This window comes from Musa acuminata, chromosome BXJ3-4, assembly GCF_036884655.1.
Source record: "Musa acuminata AAA Group cultivar baxijiao chromosome BXJ3-4, Cavendish_Baxijiao_AAA, whole genome shotgun sequence".
In the NCBI taxonomy this organism is placed as follows: Eukaryota; Viridiplantae; Streptophyta; class Magnoliopsida; order Zingiberales; family Musaceae; genus Musa; species Musa acuminata.
In genome coordinates, this window is record NC_088352.1 from 34,092,795 (window position 1) to 34,116,660 (window position 23,866).

General features: G+C 39.9%; 2 protein-coding genes across 7 annotated transcripts in view; both read right to left on the reverse strand.

Annotated features, from left to right (window-relative positions):
• Positions 1 to 11,602, reverse strand: part of LOC135637041 (K(+) efflux antiporter 5-like) — a 25,778-nt gene extending 14,176 nt beyond the window's left edge. Inside the window, exons 1-7 of the mRNA XM_065149385.1 lie at positions 11,083 to 11,602; positions 8,864 to 8,907; positions 7,635 to 7,702; positions 7,472 to 7,556; positions 7,321 to 7,382; positions 7,100 to 7,175; positions 6,891 to 6,965 (exon numbers count right to left, since the gene is read on the reverse strand). Of these exons, the coding sequence (XP_065005457.1) occupies positions 6,891 to 6,965; positions 7,100 to 7,175; positions 7,321 to 7,382; positions 7,472 to 7,556; positions 7,635 to 7,702; positions 8,864 to 8,907; positions 11,083 to 11,602 (930 nt within the window). The remainder of the gene's footprint in view (positions 1 to 6,890; positions 6,966 to 7,099; positions 7,176 to 7,320; positions 7,383 to 7,471; positions 7,557 to 7,634; positions 7,703 to 8,863; positions 8,908 to 11,082) is intronic.
• Positions 7,635 to 23,626, reverse strand: LOC135585520 (ABC transporter B family member 28-like). 6 transcript variants are annotated; one of them, XR_010496140.1, is made up of 22 exons: positions 23,338 to 23,626; positions 20,895 to 21,082; positions 19,921 to 19,944; positions 19,446 to 19,548; positions 19,123 to 19,212; positions 17,461 to 17,561; positions 17,247 to 17,297; positions 16,299 to 16,427; positions 15,536 to 15,598; positions 15,187 to 15,457; positions 13,714 to 13,862; positions 13,537 to 13,626; positions 13,218 to 13,352; positions 13,084 to 13,140; positions 12,959 to 13,015; positions 12,590 to 12,855; positions 12,316 to 12,506; positions 11,880 to 12,194; positions 11,083 to 11,785; positions 10,597 to 10,740; positions 8,860 to 8,907; positions 7,635 to 7,702 (listed from the first exon to the last, which is right to left on the reverse strand). XR_010496140.1 is itself a non-coding variant. In XM_065149384.1 (17 exons), exons 1-16 carry the CDS (start codon positions 23,032 to 23,034, stop codon positions 12,619 to 12,621), a joined length of 2,148 nt encoding a protein of 715 aa, XP_065005456.1. In that variant the 5' UTR covers positions 23,035 to 23,126; the 3' UTR covers positions 12,218 to 12,506; positions 12,590 to 12,618. The 6 variants fall into 6 exon arrangements, 1 of the variants encoding a protein (XP_065005456.1); XR_010496138.1 differs by lacking the exon at positions 23,338 to 23,626 and adding an exon at positions 22,632 to 23,126 and having other exon boundaries at positions 12,316 to 12,502; XR_010496137.1 differs by lacking the exon at positions 23,338 to 23,626 and adding an exon at positions 22,632 to 23,126 and having other exon boundaries at positions 8,864 to 8,907.
• Between the last annotated feature and the right edge of the window lie 240 nt (positions 23,627 to 23,866).

A 23,866-nucleotide genomic window follows, 5' to 3' on the forward strand; every position in this document is an offset into this window, starting at 1 on the left:
ATAACAAGGTAAAGCTCCCTGAAGCTTCCTATCATGGAGATACTTGCTGTGCCAAAGGGGCTGTGTAATGCCCTACTCAGATCATATGCCCACAATTAGTATTTTGTGCACAATGGTTGGCCCTTGTGAATGCTTGGTACAAAACCCCACCAAGACATTACATGCTATCTGGGATAGAGGCAAAATTGGCCAATATAACAACACTTTCTTGAAATAAGTTTCAATAACTTTTAAGAGAGGATCACAAGCTTTGCAGGTGTGTGCTCCATCATCTTTGGCATCAATTCCAGCAGGTCAAGGGCATTATCACCAACTGCTCTCTAGATTCAAGGTGTATTTCTGAAAGAAAGGACCTTCCACTTCCATGGTTCTCATTTGAATAACCAAATAGTATGAAAAGGTTCTGAATATCATATCGTACTGTATCGGTGTACCGATCAGTTGTCGGTATGGTACATACCAAGATATACCGAGTGTACCGACACATGGTACACTAAGGTATATCGATGTACTGCCCATACCGCTCCCGAGCTGACACAGACTTAGCTGGTTTTGCCTAAGTCGTGCGGCACCCTTGCGCGTCCGTCCGCAAAGGTCAGCCTCCCCGAAGCCTCCCATTGTCCCTTAGGACCAACAAAAGAGAGAACGGGTTAAAGAGAACGCCTCAATCGGGATCCACAAACAAACATGTCCGAAAAACACTTCATAGACAATGCAAATTACAAACAGACTTTACAAGCTCTAAACAGTGGCACAACAAAGGGTAAAATGGTCCATTACAGACCAAAAAGCTCTCGCACGTGTCCACATGACACAACCTTTATTTACAAGCCTAAAGAGGCCACCAACCCAACTAAAATGAGACTTATAAGCCTTCGGCTGCCCCTCTACACGCTGTACAAGGCATGAACATGCCAACAGACACGGACAGATATAAGCATTACATCAAACATCCTGTTTTAAAGTTTGCCCGTGACATTCTCTCCCACTTATCCCTTCGACGTCCTCGTCGAAGCCTTTGTGAACACTGCAACTCTTCGCCTTTGCTGAGTCTTCAATCTTCTGCTCCAGGTGCAATGCGCCTCCTAGCTCCCAGCTGCTCTCCGTTGCTGTTTCTGAGTAGTCGAACCTTTGATCCGCCATGCTGCTTCAACTCGCCAATGACTCTGACTCTGGTGTGGGGTTGGCTGAGTTGTATTGATCCTCGTTGATTCCTACGGATCCACCAAATGAAGGAAAAGACCATCCTTACTGCGCCAGTCTCTTAAAATTTCCACATGCTGCTTGAACTGGGTGGGTGCTTGTTGGAGCTTTAACGAGCATCGCCTCGCAAACTTATGAAGTTTTGGGTCCTTCCTCCATAAAATTTGCTCATTGACTCTTCTTTCGGTTAGTTGTCACATCCAAGTAGGTTCGCATCACTTCCGCTTTCGATTGGCATTTCGTTGGGAAATGAAGCGGACAATCTACTCTCAGTAGCACTGATCACCGTCGGTGAGGATTTGACAACTATTGTCTTCCATTATCTTCGAAGGGTCTTTGAACTTGTGCAGGGCTCCTCTGCTGGATAGATAAGAGAATTGGGGTACTCGGTTTCGCCCATTCTCTTAAGAGTTGAGAAGGCAAAGGTTACTTGACTTCGCCCGCCTCCTCGAGGTTGTACTTCATGCATCGAGCTGGTTACTGGCCTTCGCCTGCTCTTTGCTCACACTTCTGAAGCACTTGAAGTGTTTGCACTCCTTGCGTTGAGTTAGTTACTGTGATTCACCTTCTCAATGCCATCGAACTTCTGGAATGCAGGAAGTTTTCACCCCAACTTGGAGTAATTCTCTGATAGATGAGGTCGCCTCTGGGATTGTACCGTCTTCTCCATCAACCCTGCCGCCTACTCCACTGAGTAGCAAAGGTACAACACCGCGTACTGCCTGCTTCGTTCCTTGGTCGTGCACTCTTGCATGACCCGAAGTCCTTCACTTACGGCTATCTTGATGAGAAACTTGTTGACACCGGTCTTACTAAGTTTCTTGGCCTCTGCCCTTCAGCCTTGTCTCGGTACTTGGAGATTGCCTCTGCATGCTCCACCTCCTCGGCCCCTTTCACGACCAAGCGCTCTCCCTCCATGAGAGCAAGGGATTAATGACTTGCACGGAAGTCCCGCCTCTGCGGTACCATGGCGCTGCCATGCCCATGGCCCTACTATCCGTCGCCTCGCCTCTGTATCCCTTTTCTTCACAATCAGTAGAGATGTCTCCGTGGCACTCCTCTGAGTCCACCTCCATTCTAACTGATGCTTGATTTTGGGTAGCTAAGTCCCTCTGGACTCATCGTCGCTTCCTCGACCCTTTCGACCCCCTGCTTCAACACCTCTGTGTTCTCCAAGCAGTCCGTTTGGTCGATGGAAAGACAGACTGCAACTCCCATGCATGGCCTCTGCCATCACGTTGTAGAGTTTGCACCGATTCTGTTCTCCTTAGCTTCCTTGGTAGCAACGTTCGCTTACTCGACCTTGTCCTCTGACTTGTCGGGCTCCCATAAGCGAATATGAGCTCTGGAGTAGTCCAACTCTCCAGCTGCTTCGATCATACCTCTGCATGATCAAGTCCCTCCCATGGAACTCACTAGTACTTGTATTCGAACTTTTCCCTTGGTGGAACCCAGCCCCCATATGCTGATGACCAAGGTTTTCATCCGATGCAAAATTCGGTGCACGCCCGGAAGACCCGCCTCTGCGGTACCATGGCCTTCACTCCTTGAATCCATAGCCCTTCTTGCTGTCGTGTTGTTCACCAAAGCTGAGCTCCCAGTAGCTCCCGATCATACCTCCATATGATCTCATCCCTCACGGGACAGATTGTGTGTATCGCATTGCCACGAACTGTTCCACCACGATCCGCTGCACCATGTCGCCTCCTGGTGACATCTCTATTGCATTCTGATCCTTATGGAATAAACTCGAATTGTGAACCCTCCATGTGTGGCCTCTGCCAATACATCGCAGGGTCCCTTCCACCTTCGATTTTGTTCTCTCCTCTGGCAATCGACCTTCATCCATCCACTCCCGGGTCACACTTAGATGAAGCACCGCTCTAGGACAGTCCGTCGCCTAGTAGCTCTCGAAGTCCACCGACTTCACTGTAATCTGTGCACCATTGTCTGGATCCTGGGCCTCTGCCCCTACCAGCACAATCTCCGCTGCGCACTGCTTCCTTCATAGCAACTCAAATGGCAACACTGTGGCATATTCTTCAAGAGTGCCCGCCTCTGCGTCCTCTTGCCCCGTGCTAAGGCCCTTCTGAACCCAACTTCGCCTCCGCAAATTGAGTCGCCTTAGTTCCTCCATCAAATGCTTCTCCGAGTTAAGGTGCATGTGCCGCGAAGCTCCCTTCGTCTTTGGCACCATGCACGATGAGTCCGCTCCGTCAGAAAGAAGGACCCATGGAACAACATGATCCTACTCTTGCCTCTGCAAGAGTTCATGTCCTTGACCTCTGTCTAAGGAAAGCACTGTGCCTCTGCTCCATGTTCCAACTTCTATGCTGGCTCTCTTTATGTGGCTTGGGTACTTCGCCAAGTTACACCCAAGTTGCTCCGCTCCTCGTTTTTGCATTGAGTCGATGGTGGCCCTCGCGCCCACCATTCCACGAGTCAACCCTCCCTTGAGTTCGATCTCCACATCGACTCCAAGTGTGCCTTCATTTAAGTTGTTTTAGGTCGCTCCCCCACTTGATCTCGCAATGCATCCACCAATGCATTCTCTCGACGAGATCATGCGACAACTCCTCGCCGCCTGCTCAGTCCACCGAGCTTCGTGGAGTTGTTATTTGTTGAGGTACTTCTCAACATGTGAGGTCCGTCTCACATGATTCTCCCTCTGGAGAGCCGGGACTTATCCCTCCTGGATAACTACCCCGTTGGAGCAACATCTCTCTTCATTTCGGAGACCACCATCCCCTTGGACTACTCCGATCTGCTGAACAAACTGTGCATTGTTCTGCCTCCTGCAAACGCACTTGCTAGATTGCGACTCCACGTCCATACAGCCCCCGCTACACCCCTCAAGGCCTAGCAACATGCTGAACTCATTGCACACTTCAGCCTCCTACGGACGTATCCTTCACATGCCGAAGAGAAAGTTTCAATGCTCCATGGCGCCGAGTCTCGGTCGCCTTGGGATGGCCACGAACATTCCATCGTCCGCATACATGCCCATGCATGAGTACCGAATTCTTCGAGTTAGCAATTCCCCTCACCTCTGTGAGCTTTGCACAACTCTTTCGGTCGCTGAGCAACTCATTCCACCTTGGATGGTCTCATGCTTGCCAAGCGCCTCGCTTGCCTAGAGCACCATCAAGTATAGTTGTCAACGTTGAGCCGTAGCTCAAACTCAGCCATCCCAACCTTTGTGCGCTCCAAATTCTTCCAAGCTTGCCTGTTCTCGTGGTGCCTCTTGCGCGAAGGGTTGGTCATTCCTCTGAATGCCAATCTCAGATGCTCGCTCCTCTGAGCGACTCTTTTCCCTACATCTCCATGCCCGTTTTCCCTCAAACGGTCGCGCGTGTGCTGACTGCCCTCAACGCAGCCCCGCTAGGTCCCCCACGTTTCCATGTCAAGTGTTTCTACGAGTGCTTGTCCCGCTCTGATACCATATGACACGGACTTAGCTGGTTTTGCCTAAGTCGTGCGGCACCCTTGCGCGTCCGTCCGCAAAGGTCAGCCTCCCCGAAGCCTCCCATTGTCCCTTAGGACCAACAAAAGAGAGAACGGGTTAAAGAGAACGCCTCAATCGGGATCCACAAACAAACATGTCCGAAAAACACTTCATAGACAATGCAAATTACAAACAGACTTTACAAGCTCTGAACAGTGGCACAACAAAGGGTAAAATGGTCCATTACAGACCGAAAAGCTCTCGCACGTGTCCACATGACACAACCTTTATTTACAAGCCTAAAGAGGCCACCAACCCAACTAAAATGGGACTTATAAGCCTTCGGCTGCCCCTCTACACGCTGTACAAGGCATGAACATGCCAACAGACACGGACAGATATAAGCATTACATCAAACATCCTGTTTCAAAGTTTGTTCGTGACAAAGCGGCACGGTATGGCATTGCAAACCATGATGAAAACAATAGTTGTGCCATTACTATCATTGATCATCTTGTCTTTCCGTCGTACTTTCAGATTGCCACTTAGATCTGTGATGCTGCATCAAATTTATGTCCAAAAAGAAATCCTAAATTCCTCATATATTGTAGTTAAAGCTTTTGGTTGAAATCATTAAATTACATCAATGGCTTGCAAATGTGATGCATGCACAGCTCTAATGACAAACTGACGCAAGAATCAGTGGAAATAAGTAGAATAAAGAGAGTGAAAGGCAAGAAAGGTTGGACGCCATGGCAGTGAAGATAGAGATTAGTAGTAGGAGAAACTTTCAATAGAGGCAACAAAAGATGATAACCATGGCATGACTGTGAAGAAACTACAATTGACACAAGGTAGAAAATCATGATAGAAGGATGGAGATCAGAAGGAAGAGCATATCTCAGAAGAGGCAAGGGAAAAAGATAATAACAGCACAATCATAAAGAAACTCAGAGAAAACAACTTAATACATTTTCCAAGATCGGCAAGGTCATGATATACACATTCAACTGATTTTTTGTTGAGTAGTCAGACTTGTCTAATCCAAGTCCATTTCCTCTGGATAATAGCCAACTGGTAATTTGAACTATTGACACCTAACAAAATCCTAACCTACCTAAATTACCTAAATATAATTAAAAATATCCTAATATTCTAACAAAAAAACCAAAAATGCCTATAAAATATAAAAGCTCTATAACTCCAATTAGACCTAGAAAATATCCATAAAAATAATACCTAGAGTACAGAAAAAATAAGAAATAAAATCATATACTTGACCTAAACCTAATTAGACTCAATTCTGTATTTTAAGTTCATCTTTTCTTTCTAAACGATCTTCATCAAGATGTCTTTGTGAGGTATTTACTCTGACCCATGGAACATCAAAAACAAATTATCTCATGTAAAAATAGCTTTTGCTTATGATCATTTATGCCATTGGAAGTCCAGTTTGATATACCTCAAAAAAATAGCTTTGACCATTAACTAACATTTCCTTTGTGGTGACTACCATTTTCCGAAAAATCAAAAGTTTTTAGAAGTAAAGTTCCACTTGTTTGTATGCTAGCAATGTGGATGGTGTACTTATTCCCAGTTCAAGGATGAATGGCCGTCACAAGGGTTCAAAGTTATGCTGTAGCAAATACCATTAACAGAAAGAAGAATGCCCTGCATCAGTTCGAAAATTCAAATAAGATTCAAACACTTGAAATGGTTTACAATAAGAAAAGAAATCTATCCTCGCAAACATTGTTTGCCAACTCCTTGACATCACCTCTATATTTACGCTTAATACATGACATCAGCTTGATTCAGTTTCTTAATGTTTCCACATCTTCACCACGAATAATTCATTAAGTAAACGACTTTTTCTTTGTTATGCCAATTTGCCAAATACATGATGTTTATACATCCCATAAAGTTCAGTTGGCAAAAGGGTAATTGTGTAATGAGCAGTGAAGAGAAATCCATACAGATAACCTTTAAAAAATTGGGCATCATTTGCCTCCCAAGATATGCAATGCTGTCTCTTTTGTGTTTTTTAACCAGTTAATTGCTCAGTTTAGAGCTACCAGACAACTAGAGATTGAAAGTATGAAACAACTTTATTTAATCAGGGCACAGTAAAGTGAAAATAATTAACGTGTTTGATGAACTTGCACAGCACACATTCAGTTGAAGAAACATGAATAGAAGAGACCTATAATCAGGTAAAAAAATGTTAATCTGCTGAAGTTACCTGCACTATCTCACTAATAAATCTCAAGCCCCCTGGTCCTATTAGAGATCCAGCAAGAAGATAACCAACAATGACCTTAAAGATGAAATTGTGTCATAAGCACAAAGGTTAACTGGAGAAAAATATTCAGGAACTTAACACTCAAAAAGGCCAATATTTTAAGTAGTGAGATCATGTTTAAACTTCAAAGAACAAATATGATTACTCACTGGCTGTCCCAAGCAGGAGAAGGCAATACCGCCAATTGTAGCTGAAACTATTACAACAACCAAGTCTGAAATTAATCTGCATGGAAGAACTAGATTTAGCTGTGTCATGTACACATAAATGAAAAATATATATAATAGATAGCCACATAAACACACATATATACATAAGTACATACACAAGTATTTATATAAAATTAACTTTATACATTAATCAATACAACCTTAAATCTACTTGAAGCACTGGATACTTTGTTTTACGGTTTGACATAACAAACACATTATCCTGAAGCAAATAAAAAAAGAAAGCATGTCAATAGCAGTTCTTCAAATTTTAGGGTAAAATGCTAGCCCACAGAATTGAGTTCAACAAACCTTGCTATCTATCAATGTTGTCATATCATCAGAACCCTCATTTTCCAGGCTAAAAACATCCCCAATTTGGAATGATTTGGTTGAACTGCAAGTGTTAGACTACAACCAGTCAATGTATTTTCATAATCTGAATGCATGTGTTGAATTTATGCAAGTTCCATACTTCGCTTCGTGTGTGTCATTTTTCTTTGACTTGTCATGAGTAATTATAGCAACGGTCTCCAGAACTGCCTGCAAGCACAATAAAGAGAATTCCATCAGTTGCACCATTTTTCAATATCCAATCATTCTAACTTTTAAACATAGATACATCCAAACATTTTATTGCATGTTAAAGAATCAAATGGCATGAATTTTTCTTTATTTGCAAGTCAAAAAAGCAAAGACTCATGAAATACCAAGGTGATTGTACATATTTCATTTATTTGCATGATGCAGCTAAATAGCTACATGCGTGCCTTTGTGACCTGGTAAGTAGGTAAACTTAAAAAGTTTTTACAATTAATGGAATACTAACTTCCACAATGCCAATTCCTCTAAGCTAGTAGTAAACTATGTGCTAGCATTAGAGGAACATCTACTCCTTTAAGCTTAAGTCAATTCATCTGACACTAAAGATACCAAACAAAAGAAGTAAACCATTCTACTGCTGTTATGTCAATGACAGGTACAATATAGTACATACTACATAGGGCTCATGCATTGTGAGCAGCAATGCATTAAAGCTGTTCATGACACAGAAATGCTACAACCACTACTCTAACTATTGTGGAGTGAACCTGTCAGTGTCGCTGAAAAAAATAAATTCAAGTGAATAGAAGTTGGTGACTCAAGTTCAAATACGAAGTTTTCATTTTCCATTTTTCTCAAGGAAAAGTACTAAAAAATACTTCATTCCTGAAACGTAATCACAGTTCACTAGACATCTAGGATATGACAGATAGTGTGAGATTTAATCTAATGTTAAAAGCACAAAACATTATTATCATCATCCCCAGAGCCTATTCACACAGACTAAAGGCACACTAGGATGCACACTCAAGCAGCCTACTATCCCTTTGAGCACTATCCAACATGTTCAAACCAAATTATTTATAGTATATATATATATATACACATGTATATATGCATGTATGTATTTATGTATGTGTGCGTGATGTGTGTAAGCCAATCGTCTCTGGACAATTGTTTAAATTCAAACATGAACAAATTTACACATCACCTTCTACATATTTTTTTTCTTTCAATTTCTGTTGTGAGAGTTCCATCATGCTACAACATTTTCTAGACCACCAAAAGAATAAGAAAAAAATAATTTTTTTAAGATATTTAAAATGCAAAGCGTTCTATACTAACAAGCCAACAGGTGCATAAGAGGAAAGTCACACCTACTTGATGATCCGCCACAGAGTTGTTGAAGCTACTTTGATCAGGACCTAAAATGCATTATATTACCTCATTAGTGCTAATTAATCATGCAACAACACCACTAAATACTCTAAGTAAAAGACATCTGAAAATAATAGGACATGAGAGCCATATCAAGAAAAAGTTAACATGAAAATGGTGCTGGAAACTAAAATGACATGTCACCTCATTACATAGGCTTATTCTTCATTTGCAATGGAAAAAGATTCAATTAGCATAAAGCACCACTCCTAGGAGGCACACAAGAAGCAAGATGACCAAAGAACATCTCTTCATGACTAAAATGAGAAAATTAGAAGCATCCAAGTCTTAAGCTCTATGTAATATCCCCATTTGCAACCAGATATCAGATTTACTTTCCAAGGAAACCTATTGTTTCAAATAATTACCTTCCAGCAGCAATCTTGAGCCTCAGCATTTGACATTACAACTTAAACAATTCAAATTGATGACTCAAATGCTGACAGAAATCAATATCACCAAAATAAACTAATTATAAATAGGAAGTATATAATGACCAAAGAGAACTCCTTGGTCAATAATAAATTGACCTAGTCAATAAAAAATTCTTGGACTCAAATGAACCCATAACATTTAAAATGAGAACTCATCCATGGGATCCAATAATTTAGGGGCTCATTGGATATCCAATAAGATAGGGGCTCCAACAGATATCTTATATTCGAATCTCTACTCATCGCAACACCTACCATATGTGTGTGACCCTCTAGGTCCAATATCGAGCTGGTCGTGAGTCATACCTATGAAAACTTTCTGGATCAATGAATTATTATCTCTATAATAATTCACTCGACTCATCGATTGCGGACGATTTATACCACTACGCCAAAGTCCCCAAACGATACAAAGGAATCCAATCTTTTGGACCTATCTGTCCTCAGTTACTGCGTACCTATAGTCCCTCATTCATCTAATATCCTAGAGACCATATAGCGGGCATGGTGTTGTCATACGGTTTATCCTCGAGTCTCACTCTAATCGGATTCTCCCGGTGAACTCTTTATCTCTAAATCCGAATGACCTTGATCAAGATGTTATGCATAGTTCTCTAATGGCATGGATAATAGCTTTTGGCCACCAACATCCTTCAATATTTTGAAGAGTTGTCAGATTATTGTTCCCAAGAGTAGAAGCCAAAGACAAAGAAATTTCTCATGATTAGGCATCAATTATAGAAAAGTAGTCATATGAGTGTACTAGTACTATAAGGTATTAGGTAAAGAACAAAGATTAGGTTTATGTCAATGATGACACCGAGAAATTACTAACTACTCCATAACAGGATCATGAAATTGACATATGAGATGCATAATAAGGCAAGTAGTGAACCCATTATAGGTTGTAACTAGTTCAGGCGTTTATTAGTTGGATTCTGTCCAAAGATTCACTATGAGTGATTGGCAAAGGGTCCCAACACAACCGTGAATGCTAACTAACTTCTTAGCTCTCTTTACATACATACATATGATACACATATATACATACATCCATACATATGATACACACACACATATATCAAAGAAGCTCTTACAAGAAAAAACTATAAGGATATGTTTGGAAATTGCCATGTTCGGGTGATTTGAACTTGACAACCTGGCTTGATAAGACTAACAAAAGTATGTATACATATTTTTCAAGTAATAAGTTGTTACAAGGCATTCATCTAAATAACTTACAATTTTCTACAAAAAAAAACTCTCAGCATCTCCTTTTTCCCCTTGCCGCTGCATCATTCTCTTTCCTTCTATTTGCTCCTGTATCTTTTTCTTCTTCCCCCTTACTCGTCTAGCCTCTCTCACCCATCTCTGTCTGTCTCCTTTCTGTACTATCTCAAAACAAAAAGAATGGAGAACTATCGTCGGAGAATAGATTCCAAAGATCACGTGCTTTTTTGAACGATTTATTAAGATTAATGGTATGAAATCACAGCAACAAGATAAAAGATCTTTCCAACCTCTAATTTCCCTTCCAACGCCAGATGTTCTTGACCCTAAACGTATCAAGAACATTCTTCCCAATCAGCCAACACGAATATAGGATTTTTCTTCAGGCGATCAACTAAAAATTATTCTATGCACTCCTAGTCTCTTCAATCGCAAAGCCACAGTGCAACCAAACAGAAACCAGAAGAAGAATCTTGATAAGGGGAACAGATCCCTTACCTTCGGGCGCGTCATTTTCGGAGAACTCCTTCTCGAGCACGCGATCGAAGATCTCAGCGATGCTCCCCTCGCCAGAGCTATTGCGAGACTCCCCCTTCACCAGATTCCCGTAGAACTTCTCTCTCGTCTCCTTGTCCGGCCTGGAGAACACACCGACCCTAGCCAAGGGCGAAATCAGGGCGAAAAGAACCAACAGCCCAAGCGCTCCCCGCGCTGGATCGAGCGCGGCGGCCATGAAATCGGGGGTTTCGGCGATCTGCCGGGATCGGGGGGGGGGAGCAGGAGGGGATCTTGGAACACTACAGAGGCATGCGGGGGAGAGGGAGGGACGAGGGTTTCGAGCGAGACGGAGGCGGGGGAATAAAAGAAAGACGAAAGGAAGGAAAAGAAAGTGGGAAAAAAGGTCTCGAACGAAGGGCGGCTTCAGGGTCGTCGCCATCGGTAGGTAAACCGTTAGGTTCGGAGACCATCGTTCGGGTCCACGGATCCGGGAACGAGCGGCGCCGGATCGTCCACCCATCGGACCCGTTAAGCGCCTGATGGTGAGCGTTGAGTTCCCCTATCAGCTTGCGTCTGCGCCAAACGAAAGAGAAATGTTGCCCACCCATCCTGAGCGTGCAATAACTGTGTCTCGATCGCGCCACCGAACAGGAAAGGAACTCCTCTCATTGGTTGACGGCCGTGGTCCCGAACGATGGAAAACCTGAAGACGTTTAAGAAGCACAGTAATAGCGCGTGTTATGCATGTAAGAGTGGTGGAAAATGCAATTGCCAACTGAGTTTGAAGTTTGAACTACCATGAAAGAGGCTCGTTCGGTTGCACAAAAGATCGAGCCCAAAAGGACAATGATTGTGATCGAAGTATGTATGAGTCGAGGTTGCTTTTTCATAGACAGCACTGATTTCGCCATTAGTCAACTCACTGCAAAAGGACGATCAAGATTGTTGCATAGATTTGAACGGCTAAGATTGCTACTGTCTACGGACAGTGGACGAATGCCTCCATCAACTTCTATTTTCCATTTTGACGGTAAATGATCGAACTACTACTGTGGGTTTGATCTTGGTGAGCCTCATGTACACTGCCTGCTCATCTTAACAGCAATCCATTTCTGTAGCACCAAAAAACAAACTGTGGATCATATTGTAGTCGGTAGTAGATTATATTTTACACAAAGTCAGATGTGCCATTAATTAGCTAAGCTATTCCACGTTTTTAACAGTAACACATACAGGATAACGCAGATTCGTATATGGCGACAACATTCATCAAATTTCTTATACTTATCCTTCTGTTTGCAAATGTGCAGACACCCAACTATCCTTCCATGATTTGGTGATAGAAGCAGATCTTTCCACTAACAAGTTCCAGCATGAATCAAAACCCGATTCTTGTTTGCTTGCACAAGTTGCTAGACGGCTACCTGCGAAAAGCAAATGATCAAAATTTATTGAAACAGGAAAATTGGATACTTGAAACGGACAAAAGAAAAAAGCATTCACTGACGTTGTATATCTGACAGAAATATGAGACACTCATTCAAACGCAAGGCGCTGTGTTCCAACCAATGAGGCGTATTGACCTTTCTTTGCCAACAACTCAAGGTGGGTTCCTAGTTCTGCTATCCTACCGCCTGAGCAAAGAGCAATTTGATTTGCATTTTGTACAGTACTTAATCTATGGGCAATCACCAAGGATGTCCTTCCTTTCATCAAGTGATCGAGAGCCTGCTGCACTAGGGACTCACTAGTTGCATCCAGAGCACTGGTGGCCTATTCAGAAAAGAATCACAAGTCAACTCAGACCAAGAGCATCGTACAATAAAAGGTGCAAGAGCCACAAATAGAATTTTGTGATCAAGGCAGAACAATTTACCTCATCAAGTATTAAAATTGGAGCATTCTTAAGAAGAGCTCGTGCTATAGCAATCCTCTGAAAAGTGAAAAGAAAAATTAACCCTGAAGACGTCTGATCTTTGTTGTGTAAATTACGACCATTACCTGTCTCTGTCCACCACTTAATAGGCTTCCACGTTCACCAACTAGTGTGTCATAACCCTACATCAAATATTATTGTTACTGAATATAGAACAATGAAATCAATCAGCATATCAAAGAAATATAAAAGTACAGACCTGAGGAAGTGAGATTATGAATTCATGAGCATTGGCAGCTTTAGCTGCCTTAATTATATCATCCTTGGAGACAGTCTCATCAGGAAGCCCATATGCAATATTTTCTCCAATTGATACTGAAAATAGAACTGGTTCCTGAAACAGCTATTTGTCAGATAATGTATAAATGAGCCATTTTAGGTAGCAAATGCTCAACAGGTCCTACCACAAACAATGGCGATTCAAGCTGGCTTAAGTTCAACACTACTTAAGCAGGATAATCACAGATAGAGATGTGTGTACATTGAGCATAGCTTTAAACATGCATGCCAAAAGGTACCTGATTCACTAGAGACACAACCCGGGCCCATTCCCTCCTATCAAAAGTTCTGATATCTTCTCCTGCTACAGTGATCCGACCCCCGGTTGGCTGGACAGATAAACAACCATCCTTGCCACTTTTTCCACATGAAACAAATCGACCCTAAATAATTTCAATAACCAAGATGATATTTACCTCATAAAAGCGTGCCAGAAGTTGTACTATTGTACTTTTTCCAGCACCACTGGGTCCCACTAGTGCTGTTATCTTTCCACATTCGAGGGTCAGATTCAGACCACTCAAGACCTCCACATCAGACCTTAAAGGATAAGAGAAGTATATATCTGCCCTTATAGAGACAATGTAAGTTGGCAAGCAAAATATACTAATAATTCAGATCAAACTAAATTGGTGAGAGTTCAATGTTTGATTCAAATGAACATAAAGCCAATAGGAAAAGAAATTTGAACTCATGCACATGAAATTGTGGCATTAGCAAATAGTTATATGAGGAATTAAGTGTATAACAAAATAACAAAAAAATCATTATGTTAAAATGCATTGGACGTAGCTTGGAAAACTGAGAACATGAGGCAACTGCCTTATAGGAGAAGGTCAAATAACTATGGTCTTATATCAGCATATTGAGAGGCTGTTTTCCAAAGAAGTTTCAACCCATGACAACTAGGTCACAATGCAGAAATCTTATCATTGCAAAGGCCACCCTCTTAAGGTCCCCTTACATTCAACACATGAAATGACAACTTATATATAAACACTTATATATAAGTCACTTATATATAAACACAAGCGTAAAGACTAATAAAGAGTTATGAAGCCCTCGGACAAAGAAAATACAGAACTGTAAAGTTAACCGAAACTATACAAATTATAGAAATATTTGAACACAATCATGTAAAAACAATCCAATAAGCAAATGTATTTGAACACATATCCGTCAGCCAAATGAAACTTTTCAAGAAATATTTTTAATTAAATGTACAATGTTCATGAGATTGAAGGTTTAACATGTTTGCAGCCTAATTGATTGAGCATTAGAAATAGTACAGAAAGACATGCAAAATCCTAGTTATGTAACTAAAAACAGAAACCATTTTACTAACATATAATAATGACAAAATATCCAAATGAAGAAAACTTTTAATACGTTCTTGCATTTTCAAAAAAGTACAAAAATGCAACTCTGATGGTTATATATAAGCATGTCCAAACAAAAGAAAACTATTCTTTTTTTTTTTAATTACAGAAAATTTTGATTCATACCTTCTAAAGATATTTCGAGTCATTCTAAACAAAGATGAAGACGTAGTTTACACATTGATACATGCAAGACAGATTGACATTTATCAGGCGGTCCAGGAAACAAATAACTAGCAATCCAAAATACAAATCAGCTTTGGTTAATTTGGACCATATAAGTGCAGTTCTACAATATACACACGCTGAGGTGCCAAAGTATGGTTCATGTTAGTTATGTTTGATTGTTGTCTAAAATATGTGTGCCAATAAATCTGGTGATCTGCAAACATGGCAGATATGCCCATCATGAAGCATAACTCTATCTAAAGATGAAAAAAATTCTAAGTCATGTGAGGTACAAGATACTTTGGCAGAAATTATTCTCAGAATACTAGTGAAAAAGGATACCTTCTAGACAGATGTCACCTGACCAAGCTAGATTACACCCATCACTTGCTGATCTCAGTGCTAACATGTAATGCTTGCTTTGTTTCTTCTTATGATAAACGTCTTCATGATTCAAACCAAGATTGATATCTACTTCAGTTGTTTGGAGTTCTTTCTCTAAACCATATGCAAGTGACATGTCAATTTCCGCTGGAGAAAGAATAGAATTAATTCTTTCAGCAGCAGCAAAAGTCCGGCGGAGATCACCGAGAGTGTTGACACCCCCTTGAACCTGTAATGCTTCTAATTGTCAATTAAGCACAAACATTTTATCTAAGATACCAAAAAGGCATAAAAAGAAGTAACTCACCGCAAAAGTTAGCGTGAAAGTGTAACCAATAAAAGAAACCATAGTTCCAACAGACAGTTCACCCTGAAATTGGACAACTAAGTGAGAGAATAGCATGGGAGAGACATCATAGAAACTTTATTTCATCCAACCAATTTAAGCTTCTACCTAACACAATTGAAACTAAAGAAAAAGGCAAAAGTTGGTTGTAAATTCCATTAGAAGAATTTTCTGTAGAACTGTAAATCCTATTATTGTATTCTTAAGCAATTGGTTCATGATTTCTTCTTCAACAAGCAATTACTGTAACCACATGCATGGTCTTACCCAAAACCAGTAGAACATATCTCCCTCTTACAAAGATGATGAACTCGACACTACCAACTAACATCATGGGAAAGAGTCCTGACAACATCACTGACAGGATGGTGCAAGTCTCACTGCCTTCATGCAAAGGAAACTAATGTTGCCTGCCTCAGGAGATCAGGAAAGACAGGTCAGCTCCACCTGGTCAACTAGCTGATGATGGTGAAATGCAAAAAGGTGCTGAAGAACCAAAACCAAAGAGGGCTGTCTGGGAATTGGTGATAAGACACAATTAAGAGCAACTTGAATGGAAAGTTTAGCAAAGAGACTCTAACTGCAGAAAAGAATGTGTATTAGTAAAATTTTATAACTATTGACTAAACAAGGACTTATCTCGAAAGATTTTTTGTTTCTTAAGTCACAATCTTGGACAAACTCATGCAAGGAATATTAATTATGAGACCATGGTGATTCTTACCGCCTTGACTTTGCTTCCACCAAGACAATAAAGTGCCATCAGAGAAATGTAGACTACTGTCCTTGTCAAGGACTCATTTGCAGACTTCAAAGTACCAAGTTTTATGCCATTGTTCTGGTAAGCAAGTACCTAACAAAATTATAAAATAATTAATAAAAATAAGAACTCAGCAAATCTAGGGATTAGTCAGAGATCACAAGAAAGAAGTGAGAATAAAAGAAAAATCAAAACATATTGCAAAATTTAGATAATTAAAACCTTTTACAAGATATTTTCAGAGACATTTGCAAAAACCAAGAAATTAGTCAGACTATGAGCTTGCAGTCATCAAGGGTTGCATGGTCAAAATGACAAATGTTGGTGAGCAAAAATCTCTGACATGCCATATCAGAACCTTGTCTGCAAATTTAAAAAGCCCTACTCAGAAAACCGCTAATAATTCAAATTTATTAAATAGGTTTCTACCGTGAAGTCAACATAATTTACAAAATCCAAATTTATATATTTTGTTAGACCCAGGAATTGTAGGACAGTAGGAGATATCCCTCTTTACTCATGGGGTTCCAAAATTGAAATCATATTGGACACTCAATAAAAGTTGTTTGGATGCATCATTTCTTGAATTATGGCTAATCTATCTTGTTACGGAGAAGTAACACTGTCATAAAATTATAGAACCCTTGAGACAATTTTTCAACCATGCACTAAATACCAATCCATTGTCAACTTGGTGCAACCGTTAAAAGACACATTAGGCAAAGAGAACATTTTTAAATTTACTAGCAGACACTAAGGATGATAAACCAACTCATTGAAATTGCATAGGCCATGAGTTTTCCATGTTTGAAATGTTCCGGAATGTGCAATATAATCTACTGGTAATATTTTCTAGCATTTCTTTTAACAACAAATTTTATGATGTTGTATCTTCAAACAGTCAAACCTTACCAAATTTCTGAAGATGGAGAACTGTCGCTTCTCACCAGCAAAAGATCTAACCTATATGAAGAAAAAAAAGCTAAGAGTTATTCTTCTGAAAGTAGAACGATGGATATATCTTTGATAATTAAATAGATATTTCTGAATAAATTAGCATAATTTTAAGAAACAATATTGAACAGGAGATAAAATAAGATATATGCAAAATAATCTTGAAACTTACAGTACGAATTGCAGAAAATGTTTCAGTTGCACAGTCTGATATGCTCGCTTGCACCATTCCATGAGATATAAAGACAGGAACAGTTGACCGCTTAAACACAGCTGAGCATGTGCCAATCAGGGACATAAATACACCATTTAAATGTTACAATAACTATCATATAGATGAGGCAAAGTCTCAAATACAGTGCATCACTTTGAAAAAGGGCACAGAAGAAAGGTGATCTATGATTGTAATAAACAAAATACAAAAGATTTTGTTCCACAAAAGTCAATATTTATGTCTCACATGAGAGGCTTATGCAGAATAAAATGACTACTCATGCTGCCAAAGGATAAAAAGGAACTACGTACATTTTTTTTTTTTAATGTGGTGTTACACTTGAATTGGTCTATAGTAAATGCTAGACCTCACACGTTTGTAAGATTCAAAAGTTATGAGCTGATGCTGTAAATCCTGAAAAATTAGGTCATCCATTCTGATGCACCAAGATCGACCTAAAATGGGTGGAATTGCCTGAATCAATCAATTTTTGTTTAGACAAATATTATGTCGTTCTCATTGAATAAAGTCAGATCAGTGACAGTCAGATGACTGTAATTAGAGCAAAACATTTAAAAAGCTTAAGATCAGGAACCTGAGAGATCAGTTGACCAATTTTTCTGTTCCTTGTCAGGGGATATCCACGACATCAAAACATATGAAGAAAAGAAATAGTAGGTTTGACTTTAAGGCATCTCTTTGATAGTATCAAGCAGTGTCTGCCATACCGAATCGTACCGCCGGTCCGACAGGCCAGCAGTATGCGGATCGCTCGGTACCGGTCCGCACTGTAGCAGTGCTACAATACTCGGTACACCGTGCCGTACCGGTACCGAGCCCAGGTCGAAATACTGGTACGGTACGGTATTGCGAACCTTGGTATCAAGTGATTTCATGGGTTTTGTGCTCTTCTTTACTAGTACCAAAAATGCTGAAAAATCAGGCCATACATCATGATAAATAGGTTTGACCTCAAGGCATATCTTTGCTAGTAACAAGGGCTACTTGCATGAAGGTCTTATGTTCCTTCTCTTCGCTAATATCAAAATGTTGAAAATCAGGTCATACATCCTGATAATACATGAAGATGTATAATCAGGTTAATCAAACAATCAGCTACTAAGGTAATCACTAAAGTTATGTGACTTGAGATTAAAAACAAATCCTCAAAATTTGTATAGAGTGGAAATTTTGGAACCTAAACTTTCAACTGTAAAATCTAAATAATATTGAGCAAGTGCAAAATTTTGGGTAAATTATGTTTTGTTTTTTCACATGAATTATAGATCCATGAAATTACCATTATCTACAACATAGAGACTAAGGCTATAATTTGGATAGTTCAATAGAAGCAACAAAAGGCAATATTCACTACAAATATAAATCCATATTGTATTAATTGTAAGCACAGATCTTCAATAAAAAAGGATTGTAGTCGTGGGTACTACTAATGTGCTGGTCCTTCAGTGTACCAACTACCAATACATATTGATTGGTGCAGTACAGGATGGACCCTATGTGACTAGCACAAGCAATAAAGTTACCAATGGTGTTCTTCGACATGGGTACAGTAAGGACCATACGCCTCAAGATTAATTCCTTGAGCAATACATTACTTACCTACTAAAACAGATATAACCACCATCAGCAACGCTAAGATAGGAGCCAACTGTGTCGAGAGTGTGAAAAGTATGCATATCGTACCAACAACCTGCAAGACACAAAATGAAACAAATGAGAAACTCAAGTATATATTAAAGTATCAGAATGATGACATAGACATGTTAAAGAGAGACAAGAAATTATCTATTGGAAAAACTTATGACCAAAAGAAAGCTGAAGGGTTAAGTGCAATGATTGTTAATTTTCAGAAAACTAAAAGTAATAAACATGTACTAATCAAAGATCAAGCTCATATTGTCATCAGAGTAAAAAGTAGCTTTCCTCAGAGAGTGCTCTCAGACCACGATCTCTTGAAATATTCTCATTGACAATATCCTTTAAAGAACCCAAGTCAGATGTCAACAACCCAGTCAATTCACCAACCTGCCCAAGAATACAATCACACATTTTGCTATAAGCAGAAAACCTACTGGGATGAAATGGCTATGCAAGAAATGGAAAACTATCAGACAGTCACAGTGTATACATGAAAACAAGTCAAAACTATGAACTCGGAATAGCGGATATAGAAACTAAATTGACATAAATGCATTTAATAAACAACTTAGTTCAGTTTTAAAGGCAAATATTATGTTATTAAGAAATGCAGTTAGAGGCATTTATGACATGATTCTTCAGAAAGAATGTATTACAAGGAATGCAAAATGAATAGGAATAGTAGTATATATAGCCACATTGTGGATACGTAGAAAAGAAACTGCTGTAAGTCTAGCAAACAGAATTATGAAATAATACCTTATGACGGTCAAAAAACTCCACCTGCAAAAAGAAAAAAGCCACAGAAGAATTACAAAAACTTCACACTGAGTGACAATTCAAAACAATAAACTTAGACATGATAAGACACAGAAGAAATGTGGAATGAACAGGAATGTAGTGAATTAGAACAATTTAAATGTATAGCTGTGTTGCCATTTGGTGTCATAAAGAATTATATTGTTGCACTTAAATCTTCCAACATAATTGCATTTACCAAAAAAGCTTTATCAAACTGGAATTTATCATTAAATAAATCATAAGAGTCAGAATCAAAATGTTTTTACTTGATAAACTTAAATAATCATGGAACTCTGCTTGGTGGTGGACGGTTAAGCTGATTTAGGCATGGTCTTACCATAAGATCAATCTCGACAGTAGCCAATTTTCTGTCCAAAATACATTAAATTATGCAGATTATTAACTATACTAAATTCATGAGTTTGCAATTCAAGAATCCAGATGAATCTTATATCCTTGGAAATATGGATTTGTGAGCAGAAAACAGTGGTTAGTAAATAAGGCTCCTGCCAATAGAGTATCTGAGGACGTCAATGTATTTGGTCACCCAGATCGCAAATGAATAACCTTCTTGTCATTCCAAGGCACAATCATGTTTTAATACAAATTAATAGCTTAATTGGTTGGCCACACACGGAAAGGCATTATGTAACTCAAATGTTAGTTTTGAGTCTTTTGACCAACCTGCTAGTATTTGACTGATAACACAAGAAAACACAAATCTAATATGAAAAAGTAGGCATTTTCCCTCTAGTTTCCTTCTCTTCTCCTTTATCAGTGTCTTCGGTACCTCTTTTTCCTTCTCTGCTGTAAGAGCTCTCATGTTTACTTATACAAGAAGTAGAAATGGAATATGTTTCCAGCACAAGGACATGATTATAAAAAATCTGAGCACGTCCAGTTGCAAATAAAGATGAATAAAGATATTGAACCTTTTGAATCAATATCTGTCTAAATATCTGGCCTCTTAGATTTGCCATCACAGACTCCCATATAATGGTCATGTTGGTGACGAAGATTATAGTAAAGATGGGTTCCAAAGAATACAAAAAGGCAATCTGAGATAGAAGTCTCCATAAAGGCTCAGAAACTGTCCCTGTAAGTGTCTGAAAGAACTTCCCTGTTACAATTTGACGTGAAGATCAGAGCAAAAACATGAAAAGAATAGCTGACAATCAAAAACATAATAGAAAATAATCCCCACAACTTATCTAAGAATCACTCACCTTAGAAATTGAGTTGAACAATTTTCAATGACTTCTTAATGAAAAGAAAAGAATTTTGTGCTTATTGAATATTTTACAATTACAAGTCAAATGTTAATTCATTACTCTAATAATTTGACCAATAGCTAATGTGTAAATTAATTCATAAAGTAAAAAATTATTGGTTTATAAATGACAAAGCATCAGAGAGTGGGTCCAGCTTATTGGAAGATAACCTAGTGTCAGATCACACTATCATTGTCCAAATGATCATTTGATATTTAGAAGTTTGCATGTATTAAAAAACTCTGCTTGTGTCAAATGATATCCCTAATTCCAACGGCAAAGCAAATTGGCAAGGGTTGGGTCGATATTCAGTCCACATAGGCACAGTATGCAACAATTAAAACATATAACTTTCCCTTTCCACTTGGAAGGTAGTCAGATATTTAAGTTCAATCATCTAAATGAACATTTCATCAAAAGGCACAAAATAAAGAACCACAGAGAACTAAGTGCAGTACCCATAGAAAAAGTCTCAATAGATCAACTAAATGGTGTTGGCATATAATATTACATCTGTGTAAATGCACACAGCATTGAGCTTGGATACTCTTGATGGTATGCAAACCTTGATACTTCCTGTTAGGTACTTTTTGCATGTTATAGCTTACGCATATGTAGTTAACCCACATCCTACCTCATAATTTTGAGCACAGATGATCATATTTTGAAATCAATTAAGCGGGAGCAACTTATAGATTAGTAAGCAGCAAGGCGCTTTGAGGGGAGGACAATACTGAGCAAGTTTCATGTTAGCTTATTCTTCTTTTAGTGATTTATATTGCAGCAAATGCAATAACAATATGGTGCATTTTGTAAGTTTGGACATCAAGAATAATAACCAAAATGCAGAAAAATAGGGACGAATAATAAGAATAATCATAATTGCAGTCATACTTAGTTCAATGGCCCAATAAATTTATTTATCATTGTAGTCATAACCAATTTGTTCTTACCTTTTTTTCTTTCTTCCCTTTCAGCTAGAAGCCATCAATCACTCACAAAATTTTGTACTTTTCTACGATACTACCAATTGATATGATGACATACATTAAGAAAACTGAACCACAAAGATCAACTTTGGCAGGATTCCTCTGACAAGGAAACAAAGAACGGGAGGGCGTTTGGATTGGCCATTCCAGATTGGCATCTTACGTCGGTAGGATGTATGCCTTATCCGATTAGGAGAGCACAATCTTTGACTATCTCTTTGCTAACCCTAACTAACATATATGAAACGACAAATATAATCAACAAAGTGTCATTACATGAAACGTATCGTAACACCGTCGGCGGTAACTTGTACTATAATTTAATCCAAAATACATAGAGGGGAGATCAATCGTCAGAGGCGCAATAGAGAACCTTTTGTCTTGAAGTAGGGGGGATACGAATCGTTACCAGAGAAGATAGGCATCGCGAGGGTACAAGAAGTGCATCCAACTAGAGAGGCGAGCGAGACGGCCATCCGAATCTTGTGACGGGAGAGGAGAGACCAGATGACGCTCCAGCTAATGGCAACAGGCGGCAGGGACAAGACGTCCGCCGCGGGACTTTCATCCTTGGCGACGGGATCGGGGTCGGCTGCAGGGGCGGAGACATAGGCGGCACGAGCATGGCCTCCGCTCCTCCTCCTCCGCACGCCGGTGACGTGCGAGGGAGGGTTTCGAGCCGTCCGATGCGGGCGACGGACGAGGAGCGCGGCGGGGCATCGGCCGGAGATGGAGGAGGAGGTGAGCATCCGACTAGGGAATGGGAAGGGAGAGAAGAGGGATTGAAGAAGAGAGGTGGAGGCGGCGGCCATTGGAGAGGAGAGGAGAGAGAGCAGGGACGGCGGCGTGGGCTTCTCCGCTGCTGTCTGCGTGTGTGTGGTTCTTGAGACTTCGGGGGGCTAATTACATAATTTTCTGCGAGCGCGTGGTTCGGGTTAATTACATTTTTTTTCCTGTACTTAAATCTTTTAGCATCGCGGTTCTTTTTTATTATTATTACATTAGAAATCATCTACTGCTACCCTTTTTTTATATTATTTGAAATACGAGACATCATTTGACAAATACAAAAAAAAAGGAAGAATAAAAAAAAAAGACTTCTTCAGATAAATTACCGGAAACGTCGCCTGTCCAACCGGAGTCGATGGCCGGACCGTGAATGTCCATTCGCAACATTTTTACGCGTAGTATTGCACGAGAGAATGGACGGGCCATCCGACGCCTTACTCAGCGCGTAACAAATTCCACACGCGAATTCTGGCGCCAATTCCTACTCCAATTTGGGGACGCTTCTTTTCGAGGGTGTTGCGCTTCTCTCCATCCCGAAATCCCTCCTAATAAAAAACAAATCTCGCCCTCTCGTTCTCTCATTCCTTTCGGCTATTTGGGAAGGAGATGTGCGCGACTGGGCAGGGAGACGACGTCGAGCCTCCACTTGGGTTCGAGTAGAGTACGCATATCCGAATTTAGATTTTGGTATGCTTTTTCTTCTTTTACTTTTCGTTGCTTGTGCGTGTGGGAGTTGCCTTCATTCTGAGAATGATGGATCGTCATTGGCCTTTTCTGGTTGTGGCATTTCGATGCGCCATTGGAGCCATTGATGCCAGGGTTCGCCCGACGGCGATTTCTATTACCAGATAAATA